General features: G+C 37.8%; 1 protein-coding gene across 1 annotated transcript in view; it reads right to left on the reverse strand.

The window, feature by feature from the left end:
* Or22c (Odorant receptor 22c) overlaps positions 1 to 13,310 on the reverse strand; it is a 66,156-nt gene that overhangs the window by 1,092 nt on the left and 51,754 nt on the right. The window contains 1 exon segment of the mRNA XM_075294984.1: positions 13,190 to 13,291. Within this exon segment, the coding sequence (XP_075151099.1) occupies positions 13,190 to 13,291 (102 nt within the window).

Raw genomic sequence — 13,310 nt, forward strand, 5'->3', positions numbered from 1 at the left:
CAAGGTATCTTAAAACTTCCTAACACCGTATTAAACTAAAAAAGGCCGATTAAATTATATACGTATTTTAAGTTTAAAGTTTCTATAGAAATAAAATTTTGACAACTTTTTCTATAGAAGTAAAATTTGGAAAAAATTTTCTAAAGAAAAAAAAATTGGAAAAAATTTTCTATAGAAATAAAATTTTGAGAAAATTTTCTATAGAAATAAAATTTTGACAAAATTTTCTATAGAAATAACATTTTGGTAGATTATTTTTGGCTCGAGTGGCAACCATGATTATGAACCGATGTGGACCAATTTTTGTGTGATTGGGGATCGGTTATATATAACTATAGACCGATATGGATCAATTTTGGCATGGTTATTAGCGGCCTTATACTAACACCACGTTGCAAATTTCAACCCGATGAATTTTGCTCCTCCAAGAGGCTCCGGAGATCAAATCTGGGAACGGTTTATATGGGGACTTTATTTAATTATGGACCGATATGGACCAATTCTTGCGCGTTTGTTAGAGACCACATTCTAACACCATGTTCCAAATTTCAACCGGATCGGATGAATTTTGCTCCTCCAAGAGGCTCCGGAGGACAAATCTAGGGATCGATTTATATGGGGGCTTTATATAATTATGGACCGATATGGACCAATTCTTGCGTGGTTGTTAGAGTCCATATACTAACACCATGTACCAAATTTCAATCGGATCGGATGACTTTTGCTCCTCTAAGAGGCTCCGGACGTCAAATCTGGGGATCGGCTTATATGGGGGCTATATATAATTATGGGCCGATGTAGACCAATTTTTGCATGGTCATTAGAGAACATATACCTACACCATGTTCCAAATTTCAACCGGATCGGATGAATTTTGCTCCTCCAAGAGGCTTCGGAGGACAAATCTGGGGATCGATTTATATGGGGGCTATATATAATTATGGACCGATATGGACCAATTCTTGCGTGGTTGTTAGAGACCATATACTAACACCACGTACCAAATTTCAACCGGATCGGATGAATTTTGCTCCTCTAAGAGGCTCCGGAGGTCAAATCTGGGGATCGGCTTATATGGGGGCTATATATAATTATGGACCGATATGGACTAATTTTTGCATGGTCATTAGAGAACATATACCAACACCATGTACCAAATTTCAGCCGGATCGGAGGAAATTTGGTACTCTTAGAGGCTCCGCAAGCCAAATCGGGGGATCGTTTTATATGGGGGCCATATATATAATTATGGACCGATGTGGACCAATTTTTGGATGGTTGTTAGAGACCATATACTAACACCATGTACCAAATTTCAGCCGAATCGGATTAACTTTGGTTCTCTTAGAGGCTCCGCAAGCCAAATCGGGGGATCGGCTTATATGGGGGCTATATGTAATTATGGACCGATATGGACCAATTTTTGCATGGTTGTTAAAGATCATATACTAACACCATGTACCAAATTTCAGCCAGATCGGATGAAATTTGCTTCTCGTAGAGCAATCGCAAGCCAAATTTGGGGGTCCGTTTATATTGGGGCTATACGTAAAAGTGGACCGATATGGCCCATTTGCAATACCATCCGACCTACATCAATAGCAACTACTTGTGCCAAGTTTCAAGTCGATAGCTTGTTTCGTTCGGAAGTTAGCGTGATTTCAATAGACGGACGGACGGACGGACATGCTCAAATCGACTCAGAATTTCAACACGACCCAGAATATATATACTTTATGGGGTCTTAGAGCAATATTTCGATGTGTTACAAACGGAATGACAAAGTTAATATATATGGTGGAGGTGGATATATGGTGGTGGATATATGGTGGAGGGTATAAAAAAACTTTCTTTTTTGGCCGCAGGCAATGAACATTCCAACGGGACTATAAACGCGTCATCCAAGTATGGGTTAAAACGTAAGTTTCTTACTTCATTAATATTGCCAAAAATCTTCGGATCTCAATCCATTGGAATTTTTGCGCCTGAGGTTGTTTGGAAAGCAAGGTTGCCACTGAAAAATGTCAAAGCGTCATTCGAGACAAGGCGGCGCTTCAATGATATTCTTTTGGTAGGCGTGTCCGAAAGGCGTGAAGCACTCGGCAATGTTACCGGCCCAAACTGAGATTTGAATCCATTGAACTTCGATGTAACCTTTCATCATTTAGATTGTACGTAGTTTAAGGTTTAGTATATAAGGTTGAGTAGTTTTATACCCTCCACCGTAGGCCGAACTTACGGCCAGGCCGTATACTTGTTTAGATTAAATTAGTGACGCATAAAGAGTTTCTTACTTTTTATATTTTGGTTCTTCGAGTTTGCTTCAATACTCACTTCAAGACATTTTACCGAGTAATGGCGATTTAATCACATTTAAATGGAGGTTGGAGGGCTCGAATTATAGCAATTTGTGGTATTACAATAGATGCTTTGAGAGGTTTAGAAATTAGAGCAACTTTAAATTGATTACAGAACATATTAGCCATCCTGTATTCCTACTATACGATCCATTATATGTTTTCCGATCTTATCTACTGGTTCTTTTCATACATCCTTCCATATCTATTAGACAGGCCATCATCCAGTTTATACATAGAGGATACATGAGCGGCCATCTTCTCCTCTTCCACTTACATTTGCTGTCATCTGTGACTGACATCTAGTGCGATCATATACACTCATATGTTGCCATAATTTAGCATTCATTTAGTGTTGGAATGTGTTTTTTTCATTAAATCAATGCATCTGATTTGCCAGTCCTTCATTCGTGCCTTCACTCATTCATTTATTTGTTCCTTCTAGTTGGCATTTTTCTTCTTTTGAGAATAATTAAAATATTGTCACAGCGCGCTCCTGAACAAGAGGAAAAACACGTTTCATGAAGACAAAATCCATTTTGCACATATGAATGCCTTTATGGATAAATATAATTACATGTACATTAAAGTGGGTACACAATCACATCGTAGACACATTGGTGTATTTTTTGAAAGCAGTCTGTTATTCCACTCTGACTCTGAGATATCCAGTTTCTTGTGAAACCACTGATGGTAAACTTATATCCCTTCAAAAGGTTAGGTTGAAAGAAGTATATATGATCGAAATTTCGACAAGGGCGAATCTTATGTACCCCCCAGCATGGATTGCGTACAAAATTCTAGTAAAAGCTGTCATCCCCAATCGAATTACTTGGCTTGTGGTAACACTTACCCATGGCAAGATATATTAAATATTCTTAACAATGTCTTCTAAATTGTATGTTAGTCCATGTAAAAAGATAATTATATATTTATAGACTTCTCTTATAGAAGAATTTAAATAACTATAAATAATAATTATAAGTCTATAAATAATTATCAACCGATATGAACCAGTTTTTAGAGGGCCACATTTCATATGAATTTTATTTTCCTTTACAAGACTTCCAAAAATTAATCGTGGAGGGGTCGGTTTATGTGGTAGCAATATATAATTATGAACCGATATAAACCAATTTTTGCATGGTTATTAGAGGCTATTACTAAAACAGTTTGGCCTGTAGCAAACTTTTTTAATTTAATTTAGTTTGGCTCCCCGATAAAAGGGATGTAAAAAGTATGCTGTTAGGTTAGCTTCCGTTGTATCATTCCTGAGAAATGAAACTTCTTCGAACATACAATCATCTGGGATATAATCGAATTTGCTGCTCAGCCGACGCGACTGGGCAGCAATTTGCAATGTTTGTTACTTTTTCTACATTTACGACGCGTACTCGTATGTAACAGTTACGACGTTTACAACAGAGGTGTGCGCGTGACACGAAATTCTCGTGGTATGCGTGATTCACTCGTGAATCATGTGAGTCGTGAACAAAATCCAAAGCAACTCTCGTGAAAGTGCGTGATAAATAGTCGTGCGTGAGCGTGCGTGAGAAATAAAATCGGTTCGTGAATATGCGTGAATAAAATTTCTGCAAAATCACGCTGACGAAAAAAATTAAGATTTAATTCATACTGGTGTGTTAACTGAAATTGTTTAGCTCTCGAACTAAAGGGTGATACGGTCAAAATGGGGTCAAGGGAAAACGCGTGTAAATCGGTGAAATCGTTTATTTAAAAAATCAAATTAAATTTCTTTTTCAAGTTCAATTAGTATAAAATTCAGGAAAAATATTCAGTTAGGCTTTCGCTTTTCCAAATCCGAATTGCCGGGCCTCACGCTTGACACCTGCCATCAGATTTTGTACAGCCACCTTGTCCACCTTCTTCGCCGCAGAAAGCCAGTTTGCCTTGAACTGCTGCTCGTCCTTAGCAGTTTTTATACCCATCACCACTACTGTGGTACAGGGTAGAATAAGTTTGTGCATTTGTATGTAACGCCAAGAAATAGTGGTCATAGACCCATCCTTTAGTATACCGATCGGCTTAGAATTAAATTCTGAGTCGATTTAGCGATGTCCGTCTGTCTGTCTGTCTGTCTGTCCGTCTGTCTCTCTGTCTGTTGATGTATTTTTGTGTGCAAAGTACAGCTCGCAGTTTTAGTCCGATTGTCCTAAAATTTGGTATAGGGTCCTGTTTCGGCTCAAAGACGATCCCTATTGATTTTGGAAAAAATCGGTTCAGATTTAGATATAGCTGCCATATATATTTTTCACCGATCTGGTCATAATTGGCGTGTGTATCAACCGATCTTCCTTAAATTCCGTACATCCGAATATTTTATGGGTCTCGAAAAACTTGCAAAATATCAGCCAAATCGGTTCAGATTTAGATATATCTCCCATATATAGCTTTCGCCCGATTTACACTCATTTGCCCACAGAGGACAATTTTTAACTCCGATTTAGTTGAAATTTTGCACAGGGAGCTGAATTAGCATTGTAACTATGCGTGCCAAATTTGGTTGAAATCGGTTCAGATTTGGATATATCTCCCATATATAGCTTCGCCCGATTTACACTCATATGACCGCAGAGGCCAATTTTTAACTCCGATTTAGTTGAAATTTTGCACAGGGAATAAAAGTAGCATTGTAACTATGCGTGCCAAATTTGGTTGAAATCGGTTCAGATTTAGATATATCTCCCATATACAGCTTTCGCCCGATTTACACTCATTTGCCCAAAGAGGCCAATTTTTAACTCCGATTTGGTTGAAATTTTGCACAGGGAGTAGAATTAACATTGTAACTATGCGTGCCAAAGTTGGTTGAAATCGGTTCAGATTTGGATATATCTCCCATATATAGCTTTCGCCCGATTTACATTCATATGACCACAGAGGCCAATTTTTAACTCCGATTTAGTTGAAATTTTGCACAGAGAGTAGAATTAGCATTGTTGCTATGCGTGCCAAATTTGGTTGAAAACGGCTCAGATTTAGATATAGCTCCCATATATATGTTTTTCTGATTTCGACAAAAATGGTCAAAATACCAACATTTTCCTTGTAAAATCGCCACTGCTTAGTCCAAAAGTTGTAAAAATGACTCTAAGTTTCCTAAACTTCTAATAAATATATATCGAGCGATAAATCATAAATAAACTTTTGCGAAGTTTCCTTAAAATTGCTTCAGATTTAAATGTTTCACATATTTATACCCTTCACCACTACTGTGGTACAGGGTATAATAAGTTTGTGCATTTGTATGTAACGCCAAGAAGGAGTAATCATAGACCAACCTTTTAGTATACGGATCGGTTAAAATTAAATTCTGAGTCGATTTAGCGATGTCCGTCTGTCTGTCTGTCTGTCCGTCTGTCTGTCTCTTGATGTATTTTTGTGTGCAAAGTACAGCTCGCAGTTTTGGTCCGATTGTCCTAAAATTTGGTATAGGGTCCTATTTCGGCTCAAAGACGATCCCTATTGATTTTGGAAAAAATCGGTTCAGATTTAGATATAGCTGTCATATATATTTTTCACCGATCTGGTCATAATTGGCTTGTATATCAACCGATCTTCCTCAAATTCCGTAAATCCAAATATTTTATGGGTCTCAAAAAACTTGCAAAATATCAGCCAAATCGGTTCAGATTTAGATATAGCTCCCATATATAGTTTTCGCCCGATTTACACTCATTTGCCCACAGAGGCCAATTTTTTGCTCCGATTTAGTTGAAATTTTGCATAGGGAGTAGAATTAGCATTGTAACTATGTGTGCCAAATTTGGTTGAAATCGGTTCAGATTTGGATATATCTCCCATATATAGCTTTCGTCCGATTTACACTCATATGACCACAGAGGCCAATTTTTAACTCCGATTTAGTTGAATATTTGCACAGGGAGGAGAATAAGCATTGTTGCTATGCGTGCCAAATTTGGTTGAAATCGGTTCAGATTTAGATATAGCTCCCATATATATGTTTTTCTGATTTCCACAAAAATGGTCAAAATACCAACATTTTCCTTGTAAAATCGCCACTGCTTAGTCGAAAAGTTGTAAAAATGAATCTAATTTTCCTAAACTTCTAATGCATATATATCGAACGATAAATCATAAATAAACTTTTTCCAAGTTTCCTTAAAATTGCTTCAGATTTAAACGTTTCCCATATTTTTTTACTAACATTGTGTTCCACTCTAGTGCATTAGCCGACTTAAATTTTGAGTCTATAGATTTTGTAGAAGTCTATCAAATTCTGTCCAGATCGAGTGATATTTAAATGTATGTATTTGGGACAAACGTTTATATATAGCCCCCAACACATTTGAGGGATGTGATATGGTATCGAAAATTTAGATCTACAAAGTGGTGCAGGGTATAATATAGTCGGCCCCGCCCGACTTTAGACTTTCCTTACTTGTTTTTTACTAATACTGTGTTCCACCCTAGTGCATTAGCCGACTTAAATTTTGAGTCTATAGATTTGTAGAAGTCTATCAAATTCTGTCCAGATCGAGTGATATTTAAATGTATGTATTTGGGACAAACCTTTATATATAGCCCCCAACACATTTGACGGATGTGATATGGTATCGAAAATTTAGATCTACAAAGTGGTGCAGGGTATAATATAGTCGGCCCCGCCCGACTTTAGATTTTCCTTACTTGTTTTGTCTTCTTTAAGTTCCGCTTGACAATAGCCCAGTATTTCTCAATTGGGCGGAGCTCTGGCGTGTTGGGAGGGTTCTTGTCCTTGGGAACCACCTGCACGTTGTTGGCGGCGTACCACTCCATGGCCTTTTTACCGTAATGGAAAGATGCCAAATCCGGCCAAAACAGTACGGAACAACCGTGTTTCTTCACGAAAGGCAGCAGACGTTTATTCAAACACTCTTTCACGTAAATTTCTTGGTTGACAGTCCCGGAAGCTATGAAAATGCTGCTTTTCAAGCTACAGGTACAGATGGCTTGCCAAACCATATATTTCTTTGCGAACTTTGACAGTTTTATGTGCTTGAAAATATCTTCTACCTTTCCCCTTCCTTTTGGCGTATAAAACTCCTGTCCCGAAAATTGTTTGTAGTCGGCTTTGACATAGGTTTCGTCGTCCATTACCACGCAGTCAAACTTCGTCAGCATCGTCGTGTACAGCCTCCGGGATCGCGCTTTGGCCGTCGTATTTTGTTTATCATCGCGATTTGGAGTCACTACATTCTTGTAAGTCGATAGTCCGGCTCGTTTTTTGGCTCGATGCACGGTTGTAGACGATACACCCAGTTTATTTTCGGCATCTCGGAGAGAGAGGTTAGGGTTTCGCTTGAAACTACCGCCAACTCTCTTTGTCGTCTCAGCGGCTTCCGGTTTTCGATTTCCCCCCGATCCAGACTTCCTGGCTGTCGACAAACGTTCCCCAAACACTTTAATTACATTTGTAGCGGTTGATTTGGCAACTTTTAGCGATTTTGCCAGCTTTGCGTGCCAGCTTTGCGTGCAAAATTTTGATACGCTGCTCTTCTTGCTTGGGCGGCATTTTGACAACTGAAGAGTGAATTGCAAAATCAAAATAGGAGCAACATTCTACACACACACACCTTCAAAATGAGGCGTGTTCAGGTTTTTAAAATGCAAAATTGAAATAAATACGTCAAGTTTATATTGATAAAATTTTGACCGTATCACCTTTATATTCTCTTTTTGAATTTTGTTACCTCTGCTGATTTGCGAATTGAAAAATGTCGTGGGTCTCGTGAATTTGTCGTGAATCACGTGAATTGTCGTGAATCTTGCGTGAGTCACTGGTTTTCATTACGTGAATGTGCGTGAGTGGGATTGGCTACCACACATATCGTGCGTGAGCGTGCGTGAATAAACATTTTGCTTTGTGAATTTGCGTGAGTGTAAGTGAAATTTCAGTCACGCGCACACCTCTAGTTTACAACTTTGCGACAGCCGCAAACCTAAAAAATTTGATACAGACCATCTCGGTTCGGAAGTTAGAGTGCTACTAACAGACAGACGGACGGACGGACATCCTTAAATCAACTCGAATTTCACCACAACCCAGAATATATGTACTTTATGGGGTATGAGACTTATATTTCGATGTGTTACACATGGCACGGCAAAGTTAGTACAACCCCCATCCTATGGTGGAGGTTATAGAAGGGATTCAAGTAGCCCTGTCTTATATAGGTTTCTATCGACTTCTACTTTCGATCGTAACGATCATTTATGAGCCAGGAACTCAGTGTCTCTTACGAATACCCTAATTTGTTTACAGTCTCTGTGCCCAAGGTGGACCGGGTCCCACGCTTTGCCTAGTAAAGGCAAAGATCAGTGACAAAGCTAGCGTTCCAAGGTATCGTCATCCTCAAAACGCGTCCTAACATACATGCATCATTATCTGCTGCTCCTATTCAGAACATATGTGCTTTCAGTGACCAGTAATTATACTCACAGCCCTCCTGACTGTCGTCCTACTCTTCTTGAGTAGTAATATTCTTATCTTAGGTTAGGTGTCAGCCCGATATATTAGGCTCACTTAGACTATTCAGTCCATTGTGATACCACAGTGGTGAACTTCCCTTTTATCACTGAGTACTGCCCGATTCCATGTTAAGCTCAATGACAAGGGACCTCCTTTTTATAGCCGAGTCCGAACGGCGTTCCACATTGTAGTGAAACCACTTAGAGAAGCTTTGAAACCCTCAGAAATGTCACCAGCATTACTGAGTTGGGATATTCCACCGCTGAAAATCTTTGTGGTGTTCGGTCCAAGCAGGAACGACCTTGTGTATGCAAGTCGGGCATGCTAACCATTGCACCACGTTGGCTCTCGTATTCTTATCTTGGTCATCTTATAGTATTTTCGGCTGACATAAGACAATATTCAGCTATAACATTAACTTTCGATCGTAGCCTTAATTTTTTCCAAGAACTCGGTGTCTCTAACGAATACGCTTATTTGTCCCAGTCCCTGTTTCGAAGCTGGGCCGGGTCCCGAATCAAGTCTTAACTCTTTGCCTAGTAAAGGTAGGTCAGTGGCAAAGGTAGCGTTCCAAGGTCTCATCATCCTCAAAACACTGCATATATGTACCATTCTTTGTTGCTTATATTCTGCACGGATGTGCTCTCTAATCTAAATGCCCGGTCGTTATTTCCACATCCCTCCTGACTGTCGTCCTACTCTCCTTGAGTAGCTTTCCAGTCGTTTTATTATCTGGGTCAAACTATAGTATTTTCGTTAATTGTTTGACCGCTGCATTGGTCCACATCGCTTTACGTGCCTTCCAACTCGACCCGCGTTGCCTCTATTGCGTTCTCTAAGTTCACTTCCCTATGTGTCCTAGCTCTTACGACCAGTTCATTTACCTTTACATTTCCTCCTATTCCGGCAGGTCTAGGCATACGTATATGATGTGGATCCTGCCGTAATCTGATAATTCTTTTGCATTCCAATAAAGTTCTCGATGCAACCATAACGTCTGCTATGGTGTACATTGCCCTCCGCAAATCTGTGGAAATTTTTACGCTTTGTGGCTCGTTTTATTTCCGAGCCATTTAGTATATTTCAATTTGCTTATCAAAATAGGATCTCGGTGTATCAGTTCTCCACATCTTCTCAAAAAGTATGGCTTAATGTACAATTCGTCTATAGGAGATATATATTTTTTAGCCCAATCTGAAATTTGTGTCACATTGTATGTGAAACCACTTAGAGAAGCTTTGCAATTCTCAGAAATATCACCAGTATTACAGAGAGGAAATTAAGCATTGCCGATACATTTGTTGGGAAAACTAAGATTGAACCCATGATACATTCTAACGGACATTCCACGGTAGCTGATTACATAGTGTTTTAGGCTACAAAGAAATCAGGTATTCTCGTATATGGACAAATAACAAAAAATCACCTTATTTCATTTTCACAAATCTCAGCTCTCATTTTTGATTTTCCCCCTCAAAAATGACCTAAGCTATTCCAGTGGCATTTCATATATAACTAGAAACAAAAAAACCTTGAACAATCAAGTTAAAGTAATTGCTTTAATTCCATTCGGGTATTCAACTTGTCCTCCTTGTCATTCGCTTTTTTTTGTCATTTCTCATTGCCTTGGCTTTCCGTAGCCGTAGTACCATGAAGGTCTTATGGATGATAATATTCAAGGTTAATGTATTTGAAACGTGAAAACCCAAGAACTAAAGGGATTTTTTCCCAAATACATAAAGTTGATTAAAATATGCAAGTTTTACCATTGTTAGAGGGTTGTTGGCGAATATTCAATTTCTAAATCGTGATTTCCGATGCCAACTGGAGTAATTTCCGCACAATGTAATATGTTAGCGCAAATCTATTATTAGAATTGTGTCAAGGTTTGATTCATGAGATGGTAGTTGAGCAGAAATATGTTCTGTACCAAATTTTACAAAGTAAGAGCACCGGACCGACTGATTGTTACAAGTCATTTTTTGTTAATATTTCATTGTTTTATCTGGAATGAATATTATTTTTAAATATGGAGTTTCTAAATATTTTCACATATGATACGAAGTAAATTTAATATTCTATAAATGACAATTTATTCTCAATTTAATATATCTGCCACACAAGCATGACTCGCTTTTCCGCAATTTTACCATAGTTAAGTTCACTTAGTCTATTCCGTCTATTTTCATACTAATAATAAGTATATACGGTCGTAAATTCGGCCAGGCCGAAGCTTATGTACCCTCCACCATGGATTGCGTAGAAACTTCTTCTAAACACTGCCATCCACAATCGAATTACTTGGGATGCGGTAACGACAAATTTTCTATAGAAATAAAATTAAAAAAAAAAAATTCTATAGAAATAAAATTTTGACAAAATTTTCTATAGAAATGAAATTTTAACAAAAATGTCTATAAAAATAAAATTTAAAAAGCCAAATCTGGGGATCGGTTTATATGGGGGCTATATGCAGTTATGAACCGATGTGGACTAATTTTTGCATGGTTGTTAGATACCATATAACATCATGCACTAATTTTCAGCCGGATCGGATGAAATTTGTTTCTCTTTGAGCCTCCGCAAGCCAACCCTCCACCATAGGATGGGGGGTGTATTAACTTTGTCATTGATTTGGCTTGCGGATCCTCTAAGAAAAGCAAATTTCATCCGATCCTGCTGAAATTTTGTACATTGGTATTAGTATATGGTCTTCATCAGTTAAGCAAAACTTGGACCACATCAGTCCATAATTACATATAGCCCCTATATAAACCGATTCCCAGATTTATCTTGCGGAGCCTCAAAGAGAAGCAAATTCCATCCGATCCGGCTGAAAATTGATACATGATCATGGTATATGGTCTCTTACATATAGTATAAAGTCTCTAATAACCATGCAAAAATTGGTCCACATCGGTCCTTAATTATATATAGCCCCCATATAAACCGATCCCCACATTTGGCTTGCGGAGCCTCTTGAAGGAGCAAAATTCATTCGATCTGGTTGAAATTTCGTACACTGTGCTACTATATGGCCAACAGCAACCATGCTAAAATTGATTCGTATCGATCTATAGTTATATAGCCCCCCAGATAAACCGATCCTCAATCACAGGAAAATCACAATTGCCACTCGAACCAAAAATAATCCATAGAAAATTTTGTCAAAATTTTATATTTCTATAGAAAACTTTGTGAGCATTTTATTTCTTTAGGAAATTTTGTCAAAATATAATTTCTATAGAAAATTTTGTCAAAAATTTATTTCTATAGAAAATTTTTTCAAAATTTTATTTCTATAGAAAATTTTGTCAGAACTGTATTTCGGAAGAAAATTTTTTCAAAATGTTATTTCTATAGAAAATTTATGAAGCACCTCTTAGTTGGAGAGGAATATTTTGCAAAATCTTCCAAAAAATCAAGAATTCTACCAATCTAACAATCTACCAAACAGTAAAAAATCTGTAATTTTTGGTAGACTCGTGTTCATATTTGTATAAAGCCCCCATATAAAGCGTTACCCATATTTCAATTCTGGCTCTATAATTACCGCACAAATTTCATATCGATTCGTAATTATTTCTTTCCTATATATGTTATACCGGTCAAGAACTGAATATGTACGTATTTAATCGACCTTTCTTTTGTCTAATATATCCAGCATGGACTAACTTACAATTTAGAAGATGATGTTAAGAAGTTTTAAGATGTCTTGTCATCGGCCGCAACCCAAGTAATTCAATTGTGGATGACAGTCTTCAGTAGAAGTTTCTACGCAATCCATGGTGGAGGGTACATAAGATTCGGCCTGGCCGAACTTACGGTCGTATATACTTGTTTTGTTTTAAAAAACCAGTAATCTGAAGGTATATACGCAAAATGCAGGATATCAATTGAGGTATTCAATTGATTCATTTTCCTCGCATTATGACAAGTCATGCAGGAATCATCACGGTAAGATTAGTTTAGATTTGCTATAGTAGCAGCCCGATCTTTCAGGCTCACTTAGACTATTCCGTCCATTATGATACCACAGTGGTAAAATTCTCTCTTGTCATTGAGTGCTGCCCGATTCCATGTTTAGTTCAATGACAAGCCGAGTTCGAACGGTAAATTACGGCGAAACCATTTAGGGAATTTTTGAGGTACTCAGAAATGATACCAGCATTACTGAGAAGGTATAATCCACCCGAAAAAAAAACTTGTTGGTGTTCAGTTAAAATAGCATCAACCATATTGAGTAAAATTTAGGAAAGAATATTTTCGTCTTTATTATATTCGGATGGTCGTGCAAAATAAGCTTCATTGATTAAGCATTTAATAATTTTGTACTTACACTTTCTCGAACATAGCTCCCGCCAATACAATATAGAAATAGCTGAGTCAGTGCTGCTACACTATAGAAGGCATATACCAAAAGACCCAATGATGCCGAATTCTGTAGAAAATAATTAATA

Source organism: Haematobia irritans, chromosome 2 (genome assembly GCF_050003625.1).
Source record: "Haematobia irritans isolate KBUSLIRL chromosome 2, ASM5000362v1, whole genome shotgun sequence".
Lineage (NCBI taxonomy): Eukaryota > Metazoa > Arthropoda > Insecta > Diptera > Muscidae > Haematobia > Haematobia irritans.